The following is a 22738-nucleotide window of genomic DNA, read 5'->3' as shown; positions in this document are numbered from 1 at the left end:
TGGAAATTTTGTTAGAACAAAGGGATAATTGGATAAATGGAAGGAAAAATGATAAAATATCAACAAACCAAAAAATGTTCAGAAAATTTAATAAAAAAGCAAATAATCCGAGGTGGAGTTTGAAAAACTCCCATTAAAACAAAGCTCGCGTATATTTTCAACAATACTACATCGAAAACTACGATCTTTGTAGAGAATAAAGCTTTTTTTTCAAGCTTAAAATGCCCGTGATTTGTCATTGAAGTGTCCGCAATTTGAGGCTGTTTTGTGGACATTTCTTCCTGTTAAAACTCTAAGCTCCGGCAGAGGTCAATCGTGTTCGTGCTATTCACAACGTAGCTTGCAAGGAGAAAATAAATGATTAGAAAAACTCACCTCACATTGAAAATATTGAACATTTTCCGCTTAAATTCTGACCAAATTCAAAGTAAAAGGAATGGTATTGAAGTGGTTCTTTGATAAATGCTAAAACAAGAAAATATTTTATATGGCGACTCATCCATCCAACCTATTAATTCCATACACGACTGAACAAAAGAATTTCCTTTGTAATGGATAAATAACATGTCTTGCGTCGCCAAAAGATCAAAACTTAATCAAAATTGCTCTTGAATTTACTCCACTGCCCTCTTGTATCTTTTGCGCAAGGGACAAGTTTCTATCAAACCCCTTGCGCGCGCTTTCAGTTCGCCTCCACTCGGCAGTCTTCGAATCTGAATTCAAAATATTATAAAATCTTCTGTGGCGTTAAAATTAGAACACCGACGCGTTCCAACAAAGATCTCGTTCCAATTCTATGGGCTTGCCAATTGCAAATCCCAAAATTGCCTGAAAATACACTCCAAATGATACGGATTAGACGGCCAAGAGCTTCGAATCGCAAAACTTAAATGCTTACAGAATAAGACATTTGTCAGTCCTATCGACCAGGCAAACCATGCCAATAAACAGAAAAACGATAAAATCCAGGATGACTTCATCAGTTTAGCACTCGTCGTTTGAGGGGTGAAATGCTGCACTGAAAAGCAAGACTTTCGAAAAATGTTCCTTCTATCGGTAAGTTGTGTTAAGGCTCTACTGGCTATTATTAAAAACCGAAGCATTGAATAATGTAAATCCAGAGGTTTGATTGTTTTAGGGGTCATGTGATATGAGCATTATACCATGCCTTACCAATGCCGGCCTTTCTTTCAAAATGAATTCAGCAAGATGTAGCAATATTTCTCGGTTGTTTTACAGTCAATCTACATCACAGGTCACCAATGTTTTTTTTTAATTTGAACGGAGCTTTGACATTCACAAGTTTTGACATTCACAAGTTTTGAACATCACCAGCGAGATTTCAGAGTTCCCGTAGAGAGCATAAGTTTCTTTTGTTTGTTGATGGTATCAAGCCATGAATTTTTCTTCACATTACAACATTAATAAGTATTTCAAAAGTAACAATCGTTTCTCAAGTATGCCTCTTTCTCGGAAAGATTTCTAGAGAATCTTCAAGATTCCATTCAAATGCCGGACATTACAAACAGAAATTCGAACGTTCAATTCATTCTCAGAAATACTGGTCAAGCATGACCGTAGCGAGTCTGACTGTACATACTAAAAACAAAACAGACACGAGTGTTTTACTCGAAAAATTTATACGAAACTACAGCTGAAACTACATTTGGAACCCGATTGACATATTATCCATATCCCCACTAGTGAGGTTATTGATGACGTCATTTGCCGCTTTATCACGGTTGTTTGTGCAAGCAGTCGTTGAAAAATGTCAAGCAACAAATTTGTCTATTAACAAAAAGAAAATTACATGATGGCTTGAAGATATGAATTTTTTTTCTCGTCTTAAAGGCAACATTTTACTTACTCACTGCTCTCCTTCGTGAAATAGTTTTTACCGCTCGAAAATATAATTCACATCTTCGCGCTGCCGTGTAAATATTCTAGATTTTTTCCACTTGCAATTGTTGGATGTGTGAACGTTATGGTTATGTTTCATCTCATATCCAACATGCGCTTGTAGAATGATTGTTAAAGGATGGTGCCCACTTTTGTTACAGCGCATACGTTCTGTGCATCTCGAGGATATAGGGATATTTTTGCGCGGTTTGGTCTCAAACTATGCGGAGAAAAGTATCCAAAAAGAAAGTGGGGGTAACCATGCATTTTTCAGAGATAATAAAGGTTCAATTTGGAGAAAAACGCCATATATTGCTTTGTATTTTACTACTTTTTAGAATAATAATTGTTGCTTAATTATCTCTAAAAATGCCTCCCACCCCCAGTTTTCTTTCTGGTTTCCAGTAGTCCATACTAAAATCTGCCTTTTCTACATAGCCATACACTGTACAAAAATACTTCTGCATTAGGAGGCGACGTCCTTAATATGCCATTCTCTTATTATTACAAATAAGCTAGGCTCAATGAGAGGATTTATTATGAAAATTTTCCATAAAATGGCGTACACTTTTAAACAAAACTTACAGATATCACAGTGCTATCACCAGCAGCTACGGCCTGTTAATATATATTTCGCCACTTCCTACGATTTTTACTAATTTTAGCTTTTGGGTTCGCCACTTCTTAAACTTTTACGGAAATGTTTCTTTTCTCCATGTGCAAATTAGATTATATTGAGTGTATTGTAAATGTTCAACTTTTTTAACTCTTAGTTTACACCACATTTAAGGATAAACAACCCTTTTTACTGACATACTACTGTTTTTGGCTTAAAATGTTAACAACAACAACTGTTTCCTAAGTTGACTAAAAATGGAAAGTTTGACATTTTTGTTTGACACTCTTTGCAGAAACACCACAGTAGAGGTCAAGACTTAGTGCTCTGAAGAAGTACTACTTTGCTATTGATTGGTGTGGGGCATTTATAACCCAAGGGGAGCACTTGTGAGTATACTTTGTCTTGGGTGTGGTTCTCACTCGGAAGTTGTTCTTGATCCGTAGAGGCGCTTTTTCAAGTTACGGGTAATACAGTACTGTTTACACAATGACCTGTGAATTATTAGAATCCAATTCACTGCTTGTATGAACAAGTCTGTGTGTTCTTAGGTTACTGAAATACTTAAAGTTTCTGAGGCAAATTTCACACTGAAAAACTTGTCCATTCCTCACTACGGAGTCCTTGCTGTCCACAGGAGAGCTCTCAACCATTTTCTTGTGCACTATACTCATGTGAGATTTTAAATTACTGAAGTACTTAAACTGCTTGCTACAAAAGCTGCATTTGTATGGTCTGTCAGCTCGGGGGGAAAGTATGAAGCCAGCAGCAGTTTTGCTTGATTCTCTGCCTTCATTCAAGTTCTCCAGTCGTGGAACAAGAGGCTTCTTTCTGTCTTTGCATCTGTTGTGGCTTTTAGTTGTACACTGTGATGCCTTCAGTACATTGACAGTAGATTGACAGGAGAGAAGCGCATTTTCACTGGCATTAGATTCTTCTCTTTGTTTCTCACTTTCAACTGTTGAAACTTTGCAGCAGTACTTTCTCAACTTGGGACTTGGTCTAGTAATCAACAAAGACAAAAATCGTTCCAGTAAATGGTTTAGATACTGTGCATACAACATCTTTTCAGATCTTCAGGGAATGATGTTACCTGCTATTTTCAGGAGATGTTTTGCCACTGTTTCTTTCACTTATTGATCCATCCTGATAACCAAAAGCAATAAATATATGTTAAATTTTTACTCAAAAGATTAGCAAAACTGAGCCCTAGTTTTACAAATCCAGCCCTCCAAAATGTTCTTTGGATACAGTTTGTCCATTTACCTAACACGAGTTCAAAGATGGAATGGTTTAAATTTTGAGATAATAGGTATTCCTTAAACTCTGTTACTATTGGGGTTTCTTCAAATGCAAATTCTCATTTGTAACATTTGCACTGGTGAATAAAATTCTAATTTTATTTTGAGTACATAGATCAAGTTGAAAGTTATTAAAGTTGGTCGGGGTACAGGCATAAGTCTACCCCAGGGCATTTGACGACCTTGTGATTTTCACATCACAGATAATAATAATAATAATAATAATAATAATAATAATAATAATAATAATAATAATAATAATAATAATCATAATATAAATATATAATAATAATAATAATAATAATAATAATAATAATCATAATATAAATATAAATAAAATCTTTCTTTATTATAATATTCCAAGCAAAATTGATATTTACAAGTTAAAAGTAGAAAAAAAGAGCTATTAAAACCTATTTACAATTCAATATTTAAAATTCATTTCGATTAAAAAAAAAAAAAAGCGACTATTTCCAAGTACAACAGAGCTATTTTCAAGCACAATTTTTTAACAATAGTAAGACTAAAATTTTGATGAAATAAAAAAGTTGTTAAAAAGATCCTAAAATACTAATTTACAACGTCACGCCATCATTCACTTTCTAAAATTAGCGGAGACACGCTTGGCTAGCGTTTAAGCGGCAGTCATCAATGAAATCCCCAAATGGAATTTTGTGAAAAGGTGTCCTGGAGCCTCGTACGCATGTGTGTACCGACTTTAAAATCTCAAAAGAAAGCAATGTTCTAATCCAAGTGATAGTAATGTGATAAGGTTCCTCATTCTTTTCTGAGAGCTTCTCGGCTAGGCGTTTGAGAAAACAATTGCAGTCGGCTCCCATCCCACCGTTGGTTCCAAAAACTAGGGGAGTGAAAGATCCCATTTCAACGTCCAGCACCCTCTGTTGGTACTTCCGCTTTTTCTCTTCTTCCTGCTCTTTAAAGATTGTCGATGTTGCTTTTCCCTGGTTACACTTGGAGTTAACATGCGTTACTCTGACATCGAAAAATGCTGTAACTCCTCGAGACCAAAAGCCCCCTGCCTTCATGTCCAGTCTTGCCTCCGGACTTGTCACCGCGCTTCTGAGGTTGAATTGCTCATTGTCGAGAGGTTGTAGTTGTGGTTCGACTTCAACGTTGGTGCAAACCTTACCAAGAAAAGAGGTAAGTAGGTTGCGGACGCCATCATGTCTCTGCGCCACGAACCCTCCCTTTTTGCATGACAGGGCATGGCAGACGGTATACTTCTCCCCACAAACACACTTGCTTGGTAAATCAGACAGGGGAAAATTATACCTTAAACGCAGAGAGTCTCTGAATTCTTGTTTATTCAGCACTAAGCCTTGATCGACAAGAGGTACTGCGGTAAGCCACGAGCTCGCACCCTTGTCTCTCGATTGGTTAACTGACCGCAGCAGATCCGAGGGTAGAGTGGAATCAATACTTTCCATTCTCGATTTCACCGACGCAATTTTTGAAGCTTGATGTTGTCTTTTTAACTCCTCCGTGGACCTCTCGCCTGCCACCATAATAATAATAATAATAATAATAATAATAATAATAATAATAATAATAATAATAATAATAATAATAACAATAATAAAGGCCGGGCCAAATGAGAGCTGATAGTGGCCCATAGTAATTAGTTGAACTATCGGCAACTATCGAGCGGGGTGCCAAACGAGACAAAACTATCGGCAAATATAGCATGTTCAAACTTGATGAGAGCGGCCGAGAGTTAGGTGCCAAACGAGAGCGAGAGTTTCAACTATCGGCCACTATCGTTTACTATCGGCTCTCATTTGGCCCGGCCTTAATAATAATAATAATAATAATAATAATAATAATAATAATAATAATAATTTATTTTTGACGCATTACATTAAAATCTCAAGGCTCTTACAATGTACAACAATTTAAGAAATGCAATATCAATAAAAGCAAATTTTATAAGTCACTTTCTTTTACTGATAACTTCGCCACCAAAAGATGATAAATTTGTGATTAACTGTGTTAAAGGAGGACAAAAATTGGAACGGAAGATCCACAGAATGAAAGGTCACTATAGAGCAATACAGGGAAATAGCAGGGAAATTAACCCTTTCAGCCCTAACAGTGATCAGCATCAAAGTTCTCCTTGTAATATCAATGCTTATTCAACCTCTGAGGTCATGAGAATTAAGGATATGATCACCCAAGGTGAGTTTTCTTGACATTTTAATACCTCTTCTACAGTACTTTTATATAAAAATTATGGGGGACAAGATAGGAGAATTTGTTCTTTGATATTAGGGGTTAAAGGGTTAACCCATCCTTGGAGACCCAGCGGCGGTTAGTTTGGTCTTTAGATGGAGTCAAGACTTCCTCCTGAAACAACTATCTGCTCCCGGGATGACTTTAACCTTTATTACACCATGATCCTTCCAATCTGATTGGCTCTCAACAGTGCGATTTATTCACGAATCACACCATTTTTTGTTCTAAATCAAATCTTTTTTTAGCCAATCAAAATGAAAATGAAATAAGAATAACCAATCAAATTACCATTACGAACTAGCTTTGAAAAGCATGAAGGTAAGCCCAGAAACAAAGAAATCAATTTATTAAGGACGGTGCCTACTAATAACGAAGTATTTTTGTGTGGTTTATAACTATGCGGGGAAAGCAGATCTTAGCAAGGGCTATTGGAATCCAAGAAGAAAATTGGGGGTAACCACGCATTTTTCAGAGATAATTAAGTAATAATATCTCTAAAAAGCGCCAAAATTTAAAGCAATGTATGGGATTTTTTCCTAAATTGAAGCTCAATTATTTCTGAAAAATGCATGGTTACCCCCAATTTTCTTTTGAGATACCAAAAGCATTTGCTAAGTTCCGATTTTTCCGTATAGCTTTAAACCGCGCAAAAATATCCCTGTATTAGTAGCCACCACCCATAGGAAACCCGAGTATCTCAAGATGCGCAGAACGTATGCGCAGTAACAATAGTAGGCACCGTCCTTAATTACGCTGTGACATTTGAACAAATGGGGAATTTACTGGTTTGTTCTCAAAGCATCCTAATGCCCGGGAGTCAGCTGGAGAGGGTGGACAGGCATCATAATGCATATTTCAAGTAAAAATATTTGATTGACAATACACTTAACACAGGGTTCATACTCTTTTGAGGTTTTGAAATTTCATGACTTTCCATGACCTTTTCCATGACTTCTTCAAGTTTTCCATGACCTAAATTTGACCGTCTTCTTGGAAATCATCTTTCATTTTGGGTATGTTTTTACTATTTTCTTTGCAAAAAAAAAATTATTTTGTACTTTCTAATAAACATCATTTTCCATGACTTTCCATGACCCACACCTAAATTCCATGACTTTCCAGGTCTGGAAAACGAAATTATTAAATTCCATGACTTTCCAGGTTTTCCATGACCCATACGAACCCTGTTAACAACCTTTATTTAGCTTTAATAGTACATATGCATATTAATTGTCTTTTGACATATATTCATCTGTTTCTTGAAAAGCATCCAAAATAATATCGGGGTGAGGTATTTCCTGTTAATAGGCTAATGGGGATGTGCCACTGGATGGGGTTGCATTTTCAATAGAGTTACTGCAATGGGGTTGCACATTTTCAGGATTTTAGGGGTGAGAAAATGCTGGCAAGTAGGGATTTTGGGTACCAAAAATGGGAAGTTTCACAATAAAAAAATTGTGAGCAGATTTAGTGCTGTTGTTTTGATATTTAACAATCTGCCCACATTACATTCCGTTCTTGAAATCACAACTGAAACATTTCCCAGTCGCACAATAGTCCAGAAGAAAGTCCACCAAAATATCCATGCTATGGTTTTTACTTTCTACTCTGCAGTGTTATCATCCATCGAAGTTAAATAAAAATGTGTGTCAATTCCTCTTAGGATGGCCCACAAAAACTCTTCTGAGGATTGCTAAGTTTTGCCTTGCCTTCATGTTCCTCCCCTCCCCTGTATCAATGTTGAGTTTCTACTGTAAATCTTAACGCACAAATTTACATGTATTTCTTCATGAGGAAATAAACATTGAACAGGGAGGTGGGGAAAAACAAAAAACAAAGGCATAAACAAATGTAAATAATAGAAATTGCTATACTGGGCTTGTTTTCTAACCTTCCCAATAGAAATTGGCGATGATTGTAGTTCAAAGGGTTCATGACTAAAGGTAGACGCATAATAAGAAAATAACTAAATTGGGATCGCAAAATTAACATTTATGCAAAAGGGACCCAGCTGGGGTCTATAACTGACAACATAATAGACTGTAATAGGGTAGGGTTTCTAAGAGGCCAGTGGCACATACCCAGCAAAACTAATTTGACCCAAGTACCCCCTCACCCTTCCCTCCTGGGAATATTATCGGCTTTCGTTACCTTTAAGGGACTCGCCATATATAGAGAAAACACTGTCTTAATGCACGCGCAAAATGGAATGGATATTCATTAAATACGTGACATCATTAATGACAAATTCATGTAAAATGCACACGCAAAATTCAACTAAAATCACAAAATTATTTAAATACTGTAAAAGAACGCAATGTCTTTCAAAAGTGACTCAAAATGTCAGGGTTAGTGTTAGGGAAAAAAGAGATTTCCCTAAAAGTAACAAAAGTCATATAATTTATCTGTTTTCTTCTTGGAACAGAGGATACCAACAGACAAAAATTAATAATGCCTGTGTATACTTTTGCACCAAATGAACACTTTTGTTTATATATACCATTATACCATCTTGACCCATACTTTGAAAAATATGCAGAGAATATGATGATACCTCACTCTTTCTCTTGAGTCGTCTTGATTTAAAACTTGTCTGTCCCTTTTGCTTTATATCATTTGTATTGTCCATGTTTCACTAAAAACAAATAAATGGTTTCTTTAAGAAATACTAGTAAACAAAGGTAATAGATTTGACCAGGGGGGGGGGGGGGGGGCTGGCAGCTACCTTTGATCTTGCCGCTTCTCGGAAAGTGATGATCGCCCCAGTAAAGAAATATGTCAATCATTCGAAAACCGTAATGAGCATGCCCGAAATGCGAAGGATTCATGCTATTTTGTCTGTGGCGACTCGACGTTGGAAAACGCATTCGTATCAAGTCATTGCTACTTTACTGTTAGCATGTTATTTTGCGGTGGTACAAAGTTTGAACACTGCGATTAATCAAGACCGCTGGAATGAGGTGCCAGCTTTGTTTTAGGTTAGTAGAGTCGTCAGCAATGAAATTGCGAGCGACATGTTTTCAGCGAGTGTATGTGCTGAAGAATATGATTTGTAATGTAGCGAACGATTATGGTTTTCGTCGTCTCAGGAAGATATTGCACGTCGACAAGATAGTAGAGTTCAATTTCGATTCTTGTTCAGTTCTGAAGAAACTAGAAGCCACGCAGTGTTTCACGACTGTCATCACGAAAGCCCAGAATGTAAGCTTATTTCTCAAGATTGGCTTGGAACTTGAATGTAAGCTTATTAAAAGTATTTGTCCCACATTTTATGCGTATCAACTGTTGAAAGCATCGTTACGAATGAAACAGCATGTTTATTTTATGGAATTCTCCCTCTGTTTAAATGTTAAGTGACGACAGTTATTCCTGTGAGTTTAATTTTAATGCACAAATTGTTTAAATGCATACACAAGGAACGGCTTGAGTCCTTTAGAAGTTTTTAGATAAGAAAATTTTGCAACTGGAAAGGATAGCTGATAAAGATCTCAGAAGAAGATTGCTCAACATTATTGTGAATAGAGCTACCAGGTTTGTATGAGCGGTTGCAAGGGTGTTTGTCTCTTGCCTGTATGGGGAGATTAACTTACGTGGAAAGACATTCAGGTCCTTATTCTCTCGTGCAAAAAATTGGGAAGTTGAGTTCAGTAGCACCGGGTGAACAATGTAATGGTACACTGAGACCTTGCAGAAACCACATGCATGGGCAGAAACCTTGGAAGGTACATGTAAATATTATTGTATTACCTGTCACCCTTTACAATACAGATGCCCATGAACACCTGTATCGGTATGGTGGTTTTCCCCCATTGGTGGATGCCAAAATGGGGCTACTGAGAATACACCCTAAAACCCAACTGCAAGGGAGATACAGTACCAAAGAGATCCCGGGATGGTAAATCAACCATGGTTTCTCTATGTATTGAACAGCCATTTCAAAGAAGACAATCTAAATTATCACCCCTTGATTACTGAAGTGTTTCTAGCAACTCAAGGATTAACCCAGCTGACCACATTACTCTGCAGTATAATTATGTCATCAAAACATGACAATATACATCAGAACTGTAACATATTGCAATACTGTTTAATTGGTACATATTGTGTAACATAGTCAAGTGTAATTAGCATATTGTAAATTATGCAATTACTGCACATTTTCACACACTTGCACAGTGTAATGACTGGCTGGAGTATTGCTGCGCCCTGCCTCTTTTATGTTCCAGTTCTCACCCCAGAGGTATGACAGACAAAATCTAAATTAATGAAAGATAACTTCACCTCTTTAAAATGATGAGATTTATTACCAAGTATACATAATGAATTCAAAAGTCAATATTTGTGGCTCACTTGGCAAAGTTGAAGAGCAAAATGCTGCTAACATCACCTCTCAACTGCTCACCATTTAGAAGAGATTAGAGAAGAAAAATCTGTTGTTGAGAGTATGACAGTAACATTTTAACTTAAGCAAAACAGAAAATTAGATCACCAGAACCTCCACAGTTTGTTGACTCCCAGTGGGTAGTTGCTGTAAAGGGAGGAGATTCTACAGTGTACTTAAATGAAAAAATCTATAGGGAAGGTAACGATAAAGTGGAATGGAAGAAGTCTTACTGGTCTAGCCCTGTGAACTATGTGGGTCAGCTAGTTGTTGGTTACAGTATTTTTGTTTCTCGCTGCAGAGTTTGCATCCGTGATCCCTCTTGATGACCAAACTTCAGGTAAAAGAGAGACCAAAACTTTCCTGTGATGTTTGGACGTCGAATAGCCAAATTGACACACAGACGCGCCTTCACATAAAATTGCCGCCATGTTTGTTTATCAAAAAATCGGTACTTAGTCTTGCTCAGCAAAATTTCTTAACTGGGGTGATCATGCAAACTCGGATCCAGGCCTCGCTGCCGACCCCCCCCCCCCCCCCCCCTGGATTTGACAAATTTGTGTTGGATGTTATGCTTATTTATGAAAAAGAAATGAACTGCTTCGATTGATCAATCAATCAGTCAGTCAGTCAGTCAAGTCAGTCAGTCAGTCAGTCAGTCATTCATTCAATCAATCAATCCAGTGTACATGTAAGCTTACATATAATGTCTCTAAATTTAGAATGAAACAAACATTTTACAACTTCAGTAGAACAAAATGAATCGACAGCTTCACGTAGAAACTTTTCAAAAACCATTTAGTTCAAAAACGTTTCAAAACGTAAGCTCAAGTATAAGCTTGAACAAAAAAACAGCTGAGATCGATCATGCAAACACAAATACAAATTAGTGATCAATTATTGACGAAACAATCAATTGAAATATGATATCAGACACATGCTTACGTTAGAGGCAATATAAACTTGGAAAGATGTAAATCCTACCTTATCCAAGATAGCTGACCACCCATTCTTTCAAAACGAAAGACAACATTTTTGCTATGAAAAATGAAAACGAGTACACGACGGTTTGAGACGGTTGACAGAACAACGAACTTTGAACGGAACTTCAAAATGGCCGCCAAATTCATAAATTTTAATAACAACAATGCAGTTCGTGCGATGGTTGAGAAGGACTGGGAACTAGTCCTGTTCGAGCTAATTTGGCGGGAAAGAATCCATTGCAAGTCCTTCGCAGATCGAGAGAGATTTCGCCAAAAATATGCAGTTTACGGGCATTCGAAGTCGAAAAAGAAGTAAGATTAACCAGCTTGAAGGCATACAAAGTGCTGGCAAGTATGTGCACGGTCTGCAGATGTACAAAACTCCGCCGACAGACAACATTACGTTGGAAGAGTTTGAAGAGTTCGCCATTGACCGGTTGAAAGGTAAGCATCCTCGAGCAACTGCGCTGTGAAAGTTGATTGTCTTTTTTAAAAGCTGACATATTTTTTTTTATTTTTTAGTATTAGTCGATCCTTAGTCACTTGGTACAGAATCATTCGATCTTAGTGTTGAGTCTTGTATCTTGTTGTGCGTGTTTTTATCGAGATTTAATCGGGGGTATTGGGTAGACATTTTGGCACAGTCAGTTTAAACTTAGGTTTATATGGAAGGAAAATAAAAAAGTACAGTAGTTTAAGTTTGGTTAGTCTGGGTTGATTTGCCAGCACGTGAAAGTATTTTGCTTTTCGCAGTATTTTGCTTGTGGCAGTAAGTTGTGGAAGACCAGAAAGTTACTTTTTGTTATAACTTCAACCATGTTACATCCTTGGTCACTCAACCAGCAATAATTAATTTCACCCCCTCCCCCCCGCCCATCATCCTTAGTGTGATGGATGCTGAAATTACGCAGCACCATATTTTCTATCTATTAATGACAGACCAGGTGGCCTTTCTTATAAGCCTGGTGGCTTCTCAAGGTCTCCTCGCCATTACCTTGACTTGTAGTTTGAATGACTTCTTCTTTTATTAAGGCAAATAAATGATGATGATGATAATGATGATGATGGTTAAGTAAATCATCCTAAGAAAACAACTTTTAATGTTTCTTTGTGGTCTCGCAGTCCTCAGAGAGGTGGAAACATTTGGAATACGATATAAGAGAGGCTCAAAAGAATATGAAGCTGCAATGAAGGAAAGTTTGAAAAAATTCTTACCGCTTACTCAGCGAGCTGTGAGCAAGGTAGGTCATTCACACCCCTAAGGGACCGATCGTTTATTACGTCCTAGGGGGGGCGGTGGTTTTCTAAAAAATCGAGTGTATGAAAATTTTACCCCCCAAAAAATCTTTCAAACAAACGTTTTACCCCCCACTGCAATGACAGTTTGAAAATTTTACCCCCCCCCCCCCCCCTCTTCCCCATGGTTGGCCTGGTGGTTGAATTGTTGAGACGTTCTTGGGCACAACGCTTGGTTACATGCGGAAATCGCTAGCTCTCTGAATCTGAACTGGCAAGAGAAACAATCAGAAGTTAAGCGAAATTCAAGTAAGGGAACGTACCTTAGGATATCTCTTCAATGTCTTGATAATAACGATGTTTTGTTATTGCTGGAGTCTATTCTTCAGTCGTCAAAAGAAGGTACACAGAAGGTCAAAGCAGCTCGGGGTTTGAGAGCAGTACAGGAGCATTTGATGTATGGATATGGATCAAGGATGTGGATATATAGATTTTGAAGAAGCCTACCATCTCTATTTGTCTTTTGGTCAATTTTTTTGCCCTGATAAACAAGTCTTCAGAGATAAACTGCTTGATGAAATACACGGTTTGCCTGTCTATGTCATTACTCAACCTATTACGTGCCAGAGCTTTGTCGCTCTGAAGAATAGTAGCGATATGGAGAAGTATCTAGTCGATTTTACCAACTCTATGATTGATGAGAATAATGATTGCTAAAAACATTTAGTTGGTACCCTTAAAAGTTTACCCCCCTCACTTTTCGTACAAGGTAAAAATTTACCCCCCCAAAAAGAGCTCATTTAAAAAAATTACCCCCCGTCAAAAAACACCACCCCCCCCCCCTAGGACGTAATAAACGATCGGTCCCTAGGGGCCAATGGAGGTCAAAATGACCCAGAAATAGGATGCTCATAACAATACCAAAGTTGGGACAGTCATCACCCCTAATTACTGTCATAGGTAAAGTTGAAGCAGATGGAAAGATTTCTTTAAAATAGGACTTAATTCCAATGAAAATTATTAAGAAGTTGTATGCTTGGAATATTTTTTCTTTGATAAATTTTGATGTGATACCTATCAGACCATATTGCTTGAACTCTTCAGACGTGATTTGCATGCTGTTAGTGGAAAATTAGATGATCTGTGTGCTATGGGGCCAACATAGCTTGTGTAAGTCCTTACATGTGCAACCATTCAGCTTTACTGTGAACTTAGCTGCAAACTGAAAGTTGCTCACTGATCACTCAAGTCTGTTTTCTGCTGTTCTCAGTGGCAGATCCAAGAAATCATGTATGGTGGGGGGCTCATACATGTAGGCTTAGTGTGAAAATGCCTCAAAGATTAATGCCCTTTGGGCCATATTTTATTTGAAAATAAGTACATTGCTGACTTGGGATCATGTCACTAGGAGCCTGGATGATGCTCCTCCCCCCACCCCTGCCTTGCAGCATTGATCTGTATACATGTGTCCATGTTGGGGTTCAAATTTTTGGGGGGGTTTAAAAATTTTTAAACCAGTTTCATTATATTTCCCTTTTTTCTCAGATTATGGTGTAAAATGAATACCGCACAAAGGGAAAATAAAAATGAAACTGGTTTGAAAATTTTTAAGCCAAAGAAAAACTATACATCTATACTCATGCATGTTGTCAATGTGTGTGATTTTTATCTCATTAGAACTCAGACGAGGAATTAAATGAGAGGAGAAAAGACCATATATCTCATTTTATCTTACGTCTCGCATATTGCAGATCGTAAGTACATGTTAGGAGTAAATTCCTTGACTTCTAAGGTATATTGCTTCTGGTGTTAGAGAACACTGAAAAATTCCTTTTCATGTTCCTGTTTTTAACAGGGAAGATCTTAGGCGATGGTTTATGTCCCAAGAAGTTGAGCTATTTAGGTAAGGATAGTTGTACATCTTATAAGCATAACGTCAGGGATTTCTCCTTCAGTGTTATCTACCTTATTCGTACTAATTTTCGCGGGCACTTAATTTCGCGAATTTGGAACACGAATATTTTGCGAGCATTAATTTTCGCGATTTTGCAAAAAATGATAAATTTAGGGCTTTTAATTTCGCGAAAATTGACAAAAGACAGACTTAGAAAACCGTTTTTTTATTGAATGATCACTTTAATAACGATTGATTTACAATCATGATTTGCAATTACGTAATAGAAATAGCGTTGATAATCAGACAAATCAAGCAAATGCTGCAAATCAATCAAATGCTACTGCAATATTGTACTTAATAAAAGTCAATGTAAAAGTCAATTGTAAAAATATGATTTTAAATACCTATGCCACACAGTTCGATGACTGCACGAAAGATGTTTTGAAAGAGCTACATGTACAAGAAGAAGAAATGAGTGATTCAGATGAAGAAAGTGCTGAAGTAGAAGATAAATAGACTGATGACAATTGCCATGTAGCTAAAAACGTAGTTAATCATTGATTAAAGCAATTATGGAAGTGAATTAAATTTCGCGCGTTTAATTTTCGCGTATCCTAATTTTAGGGAGTCTTTAATTTCGCGATTTTTTACAAATCGCGAAAATCGCGAAATTAAAGCCTCGCGAAAATTAGTACGAATAAGGTAACTTGGTTTAGCTAATTCTAACCAGAAATGAACCGTCAGCATGATTCACAGTGCTTGTACAGAAATTTAAGGTGGAGATAGATTAGGCATAAATGTGGTGGATCATTTTCTTGGTCCATATAAGTAAGCAGTTTTTAAACATGGCCACACGCTCGTTTGGTTTGTTCTATGCTTTAAATGAAATTATTTTTGTAAATGTTGCAACAGGTTTCGTTTTGCTGAAGTTGCTAGATTCGACAGACAAGAAGCGGATGAATTTCTCAAGGACAATGGATTGCAATATGATCCTGTATGTACATAATATATTGTGATAATAATTTATTTTGTCAAGTGTTATTCCTTAACAATAAAAATTAAGAACCCATACTACCCTGTTTGATATTAAAATGAGAGGGCGCTCCACACAGTCCCCAGTGGCATCGTGTGGCCTGTTTAGATTTCTCCAGGGCCCAGTGAAGATAGCTTGTTTTTGGAGCTCAGGACCATAAGGAGCCACTTGTTATTTTTCCAAATTATTTAAAAACGTTTTTCTATTTTTCTACAGATAGGTAATGAAGAGAGAGAGAGAAAAAAGGTGGAATTGATGAACTCAGGATTCAACCTAACCATGGACAAAGTTGAGAGCACAGACTACTTTAAGGTAACAAATACAATTAAAATCTGTAAGACCACAGTAACAAAGTGATGAGTGGTGCCAGATATCTTGTAGACCTGGATCAGTAAAATTAATTAACGTACAACTGGCTTAAAAATTTATACAAAGCATTTTGAGAGTTACATGTAGCTTAACTGCTATTGTAAAATTAATGTAAGCTCCCAGGGTCCACCTTTAGGGTCACATACATCACAAGACGACCTAAATTTATGAGTAGTTTTGTTGTGAGCTTGACATAGCACCACTGTACATATACTAACTGACACAGTGTGTAACAAGGTATCAAGTTGCTCATACACATAAACTTACCAAGCCTATTTTTTCTAGATGCTATTTTGGTGATGATTTATGATTATTTATCATTGTTCAACACAATTCAAGACTTCACTAGCTATGTATCACCCCTAGCCTTCTTGTAATATGTAAATACTTGTTTGTCTTGTAAGAATATTATTATTATATACACAGGAGTGCAACAGAAGTTGTTGCTGTCTTTGTGAACAATTGTGGTCCAATCATTCATGGATTACAGCCAAACAGTACAATAATATTATTATTATTATATCACCTTACAGCTGCATTTAAATTTTTTAATATATTCATTCATCATTCTGTTAAAGAAAGACCATGTTTTCTTTGTTTGTTACCTTGGAACTCCTTGCACTGCCTGAAAGTTTTTTTCCTCTAGGTTCCATTTGTTGAGGCTCTAGACCTTGTGAGGTCAAGAAAAGTTTATCTGGAAAATGTAAGTTCTTTGTGAAAAAGTCGAGTATCAACTACAGGTCACTGTGATAATTGTATATAAACAAGCTAAACAGGGTCTCCTTAACCCCATACTAATTCTTGGTAATATACCAGTACAATAGTGACTTAGTGTACTTGTGACCTACAAAAAAGATTCGTCCTTATATCCAGAAGATATGCTGCAAAATCACTTTGTTTGAAACCCCAATTTCCCTTTGTTATTAATTTACAAGCTAACAGTGAGAATTTTGTCTGTCATTTTCAGGGTTTTGCATATGTCCCAAGAGACGAACTGGTCTCCCTTGTGGCCAATGAGTTCCGTATGCAGCTGTCTCGTGCACTGGCTGTGAGTTCCTCTATGTCATTTATAAATTATGTATTTATTTATTTATTTATTCACCACGACATACAATCATAAAAAGTTACAGTGAATAATAGACTAGGATCTTACATAAGTTTAGAGTAAATAATAATAGTAAAAGAAGAAGAAAGAAGTGGCGAGGAGACCTCAAGAAGCCCCCGGGCTTATACTGAGAGGTCTCCTCAGAGATATGTTAGGACTGTAAGACTAGTAGAGACATTGTATTTAGATTTTTTAACATACAGTGGTATTAGACTATAAAGACATAACAGTGTCGGACGTTTCATACAATTAACTGAGGAAATCAAGAAGCTCTCTTTTGAAGGTGGATAGACTAGGGGAAGATGTAATGTACACTTTTAACACTTTTTGCTAAGAATTATAAAATTTTAACTCCAGTGACTTCAGTATCATTTTTGAGAGAGTACAGTACAAATTACACTTGCACTATATACTTTTTCCTGCCAGGAACCCACCATAGTCGGTGACCTCCTTGAAATCATGTCTTGGTCAATGTTAGTTAATTGTAACATTTTAAGTGTAATATTTTAAAATATCAGAAATGTTACTAGCATTTTAAATCCTTTCAGATGACTGCTAGAGCCCTGCCATACCTTGAAGAGGATGAGAGACTGCTACCAAAATTAACAAATCTTAGGTTTGTGACTTACCATGAGAGAGATGAATTTCATTATAAATTTCTTTACTTTTTCACTGTTTTATTCACATAATTTGTAAATGCATTTTGTTCTTTAGTCGACAGTATGTTGGGCAGGATTACACTCAGAAAAAATCAGCAGCAGGAAAAGTTACTCTGGATCAAATTGATAGCGTGAGTGTGTGTCAAGGTTGCCTTCACTTTATGTAGATAATAAATCTCCTTCGTGTAAACTCCCCTGAAAACAATAAATTATCGCCTTCCAAAATTAAGACCCTAGAAAACCTTTTAATCAATATGGAAGCCTTTAATGTCCCTTATTGACAAACAGAATGCACTAACCCTTTTCAAATTGTGCATTTTTATTTTTATTTATTCATTTACTTATTATTATTTTTTTGTTAATGAATTAAGGGCCTTAGCTGTTGCGGTATCCCTGTCCATGTCTATTGGACAAAGCTTATAAATAAATAAATAAATAAATTATGATGATTATCATGCTAACCTACAAAGAATTCAACTAAATTGTATTTTACAGTTGTCCAAAACCTCCTATCCTCTGTGCATGCGTCAACTTCACACAGCAATGAAAGAAAACCACCACTTGAAGCACTTCGGCCGTTTGCAGTATGGTTTGTTCATCAAGGCGAGTATCACATGAAACGAGGGTTAAGACTAGTCTTCTATGCAGCTTTTTTTGGGTTGTGACACAAACCTTCTTGAGAAGTGTTGGATGATGACCAGAATAATGACAATGAAGGAGATATCTAAAGACTGGTTCCCATCTACGATTGCTGATGAACTAAGGCTGTATGTTGCTAAATTGCTGGACAAAACACTTGGCTCTGAAATCAAGTTCAATCACAAATTAGTGATTGCCCACAATATTGTTGATAATGATGACGATGAACACACTCTATTGTATTTGACATCTGAGGGTTATTTACTCACTGTTTATTGTTGTGTTATTCCAGGGAATTGGCCTCAGTTTGGAGGAGGCACTAATCTTCTGGAGATCAGAATTCACAAGAGTTATGGATGTAGACAAGGTACTGTTAACTTTCTTTGTATAACCAGATAAATGTCAAAGACACAAAAACAGTCAAACAGGATTGTCAGACAAGTAAGCTGTTATACTCAGGGGTGTCAGATCGTGGTTAAAAAACTATTAACACATCTTGCAAAATTTTAAGTAAAATCTCAAAGGTCACACTGAGTCTTTTTTTATTTAAAAGCAATCTTAAGGCCGATTTAGATGGTACAACTTTTGCTTACGACTGTCGCATGCGATTTCTAGAGCATACGCTGCTCACGTCATGCAAAAAATCGCACACAACTCTCGTCACTCAACATTGCCTATACCTACAATTGTCGTAGGATTTTAAAATATGTTTTAAAATCCAACGACATTTTTGTGACGTACGCGACAATCGTAAGCGAGTTGTAGGTTTGATTTACACGAAACAATTCTTGTCGTAGGCCTGTTGTAAGCTTGCCGCATGCGACAAAGTTGTACCATGTAAATTGCCCTTTAGATTCTCAATTTCTTTTGCAAAGCTATTACAGTGTCAGAATCACTGAAAAATTCATTGTCACCCTTGAATAGTCTAGAATTTACTGTTCAACTCCCTTAGAGTATTGAAAGGAAGGCTATGAACCAAATAATTATGGCAATATTTATTGCTCCACATTCAGATTGCAGATACAGGCCTCACTAATCTACACTTAAACCCTATCAATTTTCATCATATAAGCGTATTTCGCATTGCTGTTTTTAGTTTGACAAGCAGTATGCATATAACATTCGCCACAGTTATGGAAAGGAAGGCAAAAGACAAGACTACACACCATACAGCTGTATGAAGATTATTATGACCAATGCACCAGGACCAGGAGATCATCATGGTATTTATTTTAAGTTTTAATTTTGTACAAGTTTACTTTGTATAACATTTGCAGCTTTGATTAATAGACTGTTTTATCGAGAGGGTCTTGTAAGATGTCTACTTTTCCTGTTAGACAACCTTGCCACCTTTTTTCAAGCCACCTAGAACATGTAACAGTATATGAACAGTAACCTGGCATAGACATCTGTTCACCCCAGATCTGCAACATCATATGATGAAGTTGTTCATGGCTGACCAAGCTCTGTGATCTGTGCCCAATCTTTCTGTAACCTCCATGATGCCGTGCTCGCTGAGATGAATTACTGACCGATGTCGTAAAAGTTTCAGTGCAAGAATGCTTATTTTTTTCTAATAACGGTGTTATGAACAAATTGACAATTTGATGTTAAATTAGTGGTTGATTAAATTGATTTTGAAAAATGTTTCTTTTCTTGCTTATCCGTTCACAGGCTGCCCATTCCGACATACAGATGCTGATCTATTGCGGCAACGCTTGGCAGCCTACAGGATACCCAAGAAGGGGGTTGATGAGGTATGATAAGATTCACAATAGAAGCAAACATTATTCAGGGAGGAGGCTAAAAGCTGTTTTCTTATAACAGTCATGCTGTGTTCTTGCAAAATAACAGCATGTGCACATTCCATTTTTCAAAACGAAACTTGTAATATTTATTTTACTGTAAATCAGTTCCTAGGGCTCATGCACCTACTTGATAAGCTTTCCTATTTAGTGGTGAGCTAACCTCTTTGCTTAGGTTATTTTCAATCTATTTATTACTCTTCCTTTAATTTGGAAACTTTTAATTAAGGCTGTAGTTTCTTTATAAAAATTATTAGTATCTTAATCTTTTTGTTGTTGGAACTTGGCAATGAAATTAAATAAAATTTGATTCCAAGCTTCTGTAATTCAGTCCATATTGTCATTTTACCAAGACTATTTTTAGTAAATTATCTTTTAATTAATAAACTTTTGTTTGCACTTATTGATATCTTTTCATTTGTAGATAATGGAATTTGTCAAAGAGTCTCATTACCAGCTAGCTTGTACAAGATACTACGAGCTTACCCATGGGGTATGGACAGCTGCTTTCTTAGTAATCACAAACATGAAATCCATATAAGGGCCACATTGAGAAGACAATAACTGAACTGGCGTGATGTGCGAATAGAGCGCATACATGCCAGTTCACAGACATTTTGAACTTGTAGTTTTGTGAGCATAGTTACGCGAACGATTAATGTGTGTGCAAGTAGTTTTTCAGAGTTGCATTTTTGGGGATTTTCATGCAAGTTTAGTGTAAACCACGTTACCGTTTTGGGGTTGTTTTTTGGGGCGATTAAACATGCTTGTTTTCTGAAGAGTTTTCTGTAACTGCTTGCAAACAGGCCACATGCCTGTGCAAATTATTTTATGCAGATTCATCTAAAAGTACTTGAATGTGTGAGATGTGTGCAATTTATCATAAAAATTATGCAAATGTATGTAACTTTATAAAAATGATGTGAAACCAACCTGGGGAGAGTGTATAAAATACTGAGGGTGGCCCTCACTCCCGCTCCCCTTGGTAGTTTAGACACTCTCCCCAGGTTGTGCTTGGTTTTACAAACTAAGTTGGCAGTAGTTTAATCAAAGCGTAAAAGTCTCGAAAATCCCACAGAAAAATAGGGGACTGTGAACAATCTTACAATATACTGTTACCTCAAACGTCTGCCGAACATGCTTATTTCAAATTTGTATTTTTGACAATCAATAAACTGGCTTGAACTGTAGACAGATTTTTGTTGCCCATGGGAGTAACATGGAATAAGTTCAACTTCTATTTGTAACCCTTGCATTTATTTCTAACTTCTTATCATTGGTGACCAATGGGGCAGATATTCTAGGGAGGGGAGTACTTGCTGTAATTGAGGATGGAGGCGTAATCAAGGATGGGAGTTTCAAAAATCCCACAGAAAAATAGGGGGCTGTGAACAGTCTAGGATATTTTATGCTAAGTGATTTGTTTTGCTTATTTTTCAAATCAGATTTAAACATTTTGTCATTTTTTCTTGTACTGAATTTTGTTTACAGGTAACTGCCAGTTCTGCGATTAATCATCCAAACCAATACTTTGATGAGAGCCGTCAAGTACTGCAAGAAGGACAAGGAACGACGTCAAAGCTTACAAGTGGCGCACCCAGTGGACTTGACCATGGCAAGGTCACCATAAAGAATGAGACAAAGAGCACTTCCAGCAGCAATGAAAACAATGACATAGGAGACATTCAAATGGATGATGACGATGATGACATGCTTGGAGAAATAGAAGGAATGGACGCAATGGCATAGCTTAGAGAAGGAAATGTTGTTAATTTGTAAAATGTCTTTTTGGAGCATGTACATTACACACAAAACTACAGTAACCAGCCCCAAAGCAAAAGTTTTATGTCTTCTGCTCGGATAAAAGGTGGGCATGGATCATCCATACCAACATTGTTATTAATGGCTTCTTCCTCCAGCTCAGATGGGAAAAACATTTTATTCTCCCACCCAACCCACCTCCCTTTATATAATTATGAACTCTTGACAGTTCATCACAGTGATGGGAATTCACTTGCTGAATCAACCTGCTTTCTTGTGAAAATGCAACAAATAAATTATCTTATTTTCTGTTATGTTTGAACTTAGTTTTAAATTATTTTATTGGTTGAATAAAATGGCTAGACAGCAATTCAGGTTACATTGTTTATTAGTACAATAATTTCTACTTGTAACCTACTGCAAGTTTAATTATCTGTTTTACAAAACACGTCTCTCTTCAAAATGTAGTTTTAACTTAACACTGTTTATTAATTTTTATGGTCATGGTAAAGTACAAAGGAGTAAGCTAATTTGAAATCAGGCCCCCTTACTTTGAAAATGCGTAAATATTTTCACACTTTTCTTTTAATTTTATCAACAACTATACTATACAAAAGTGTAAACTTCATGAAAATTTCCCACATTAATTTTAGATACCATTTTACAGTCTAGTAGGCTTGCACATTAAACTCTTGCTGGCAATAAATACCCAAAATAACCTTGGAATTAGCAAATTTGGTTCGTTCTTACCTTCAAGCTCTCCTGTTTTCTTCCCCCAAAAGGTAACACTTCATGAGGGTG

General features: G+C 36.6%; 2 protein-coding genes across 2 annotated transcripts; one reads left to right on the top strand and one right to left on the bottom strand.

Moving 5' to 3' along the window:
* Window positions 1-2855: 2855 nt before the first annotated feature.
* On the bottom strand, window positions 2856-11580 carry LOC146485972 (uncharacterized). The gene is made up of 4 exons (XM_085102688.1): window positions 11435-11580; window positions 8624-8704; window positions 3609-3661; window positions 2856-3517 (listed from the first exon to the last, which is right to left on the bottom strand). Exons 2-4 carry the CDS (start codon window positions 8696-8698, stop codon window positions 2998-3000), a joined length of 648 nt encoding a protein of 215 aa, XP_084958814.1. The 5' UTR covers window positions 8699-8704; window positions 11435-11580; the 3' UTR covers window positions 2856-2997.
* Window positions 11581-11616: 36 nt separating this feature from the next.
* Window positions 11617-22305, top strand: LOC146485971 (DNA primase large subunit-like). The gene is made up of 16 exons (XM_085102686.1): window positions 11617-11877; window positions 12556-12674; window positions 14347-14423; window positions 14525-14572; window positions 15479-15560; window positions 15816-15911; window positions 16615-16671; window positions 16936-17016; window positions 17622-17689; window positions 17788-17863; window positions 18228-18335; window positions 18664-18738; window positions 19468-19594; window positions 20046-20128; window positions 20601-20669; window positions 21668-22305. The coding sequence occupies exons 1-16, from the start codon at window positions 11712-11714 to the stop codon at window positions 21923-21925; spliced, it is 1590 nt and encodes a 529-aa protein (XP_084958812.1). The 5' UTR covers window positions 11617-11711; the 3' UTR covers window positions 21926-22305.
* The last annotated feature ends 433 nt before the right edge of the window (window positions 22306-22738 follow it).

This window comes from Pavona decussata, unplaced genomic scaffold (assembly GCF_977016875.1).
Source record: "Pavona decussata unplaced genomic scaffold, jaPavDecu1.1 SCAFFOLD_23, whole genome shotgun sequence".
NCBI lineage: Eukaryota > Metazoa > Cnidaria > Anthozoa > Scleractinia > Agariciidae > Pavona > Pavona decussata.
This window is presented reverse-complemented; position numbering and strand designations above follow the sequence as displayed.

What these genes read in the sequence shown, in the direction of transcription:
- LOC146485972 (XM_085102688.1), bottom strand. Translation starts at nt 8,698, where the DNA reads ATGGACAATACAAATGATATAAAGCAAAAGGGACAGACAAGTTTTAAA. An exon ending in GACTCAAGAGAAAGAGTGAG is followed by an intron (nt 3,662 to 8,623) that starts GTATCATCATAT and finishes TTTGGTTATCAG; the next exon opens with GATGGATCAATAAGTGAAAG. An exon ending in ACATCTCCTGAAAATAGCAG is followed by an intron (nt 3,518 to 3,608) that starts GTAACATCATTC and finishes GTTGATTACTAG; the next exon opens with ACCAAGTCCCAAGTTGAGAA.
- LOC146485971 (XM_085102686.1), top strand. Translation starts at nt 11,712, where the DNA reads ATGCAGTTTACGGGCATTCGAAGTCGAAAAAGAAGTAAGATTAACCAG. An exon ending in CCAAAATTAACAAATCTTAG is followed by an intron (nt 17,690 to 17,787) that starts GTTTGTGACTTA and finishes TTTGTTCTTTAG; the next exon opens with TCGACAGTATGTTGGGCAGG. An exon ending in AGGACCAGGAGATCATCATG is followed by an intron (nt 19,595 to 20,045) that starts GTATTTATTTTA and finishes ATCCGTTCACAG; the next exon opens with GCTGCCCATTCCGACATACA.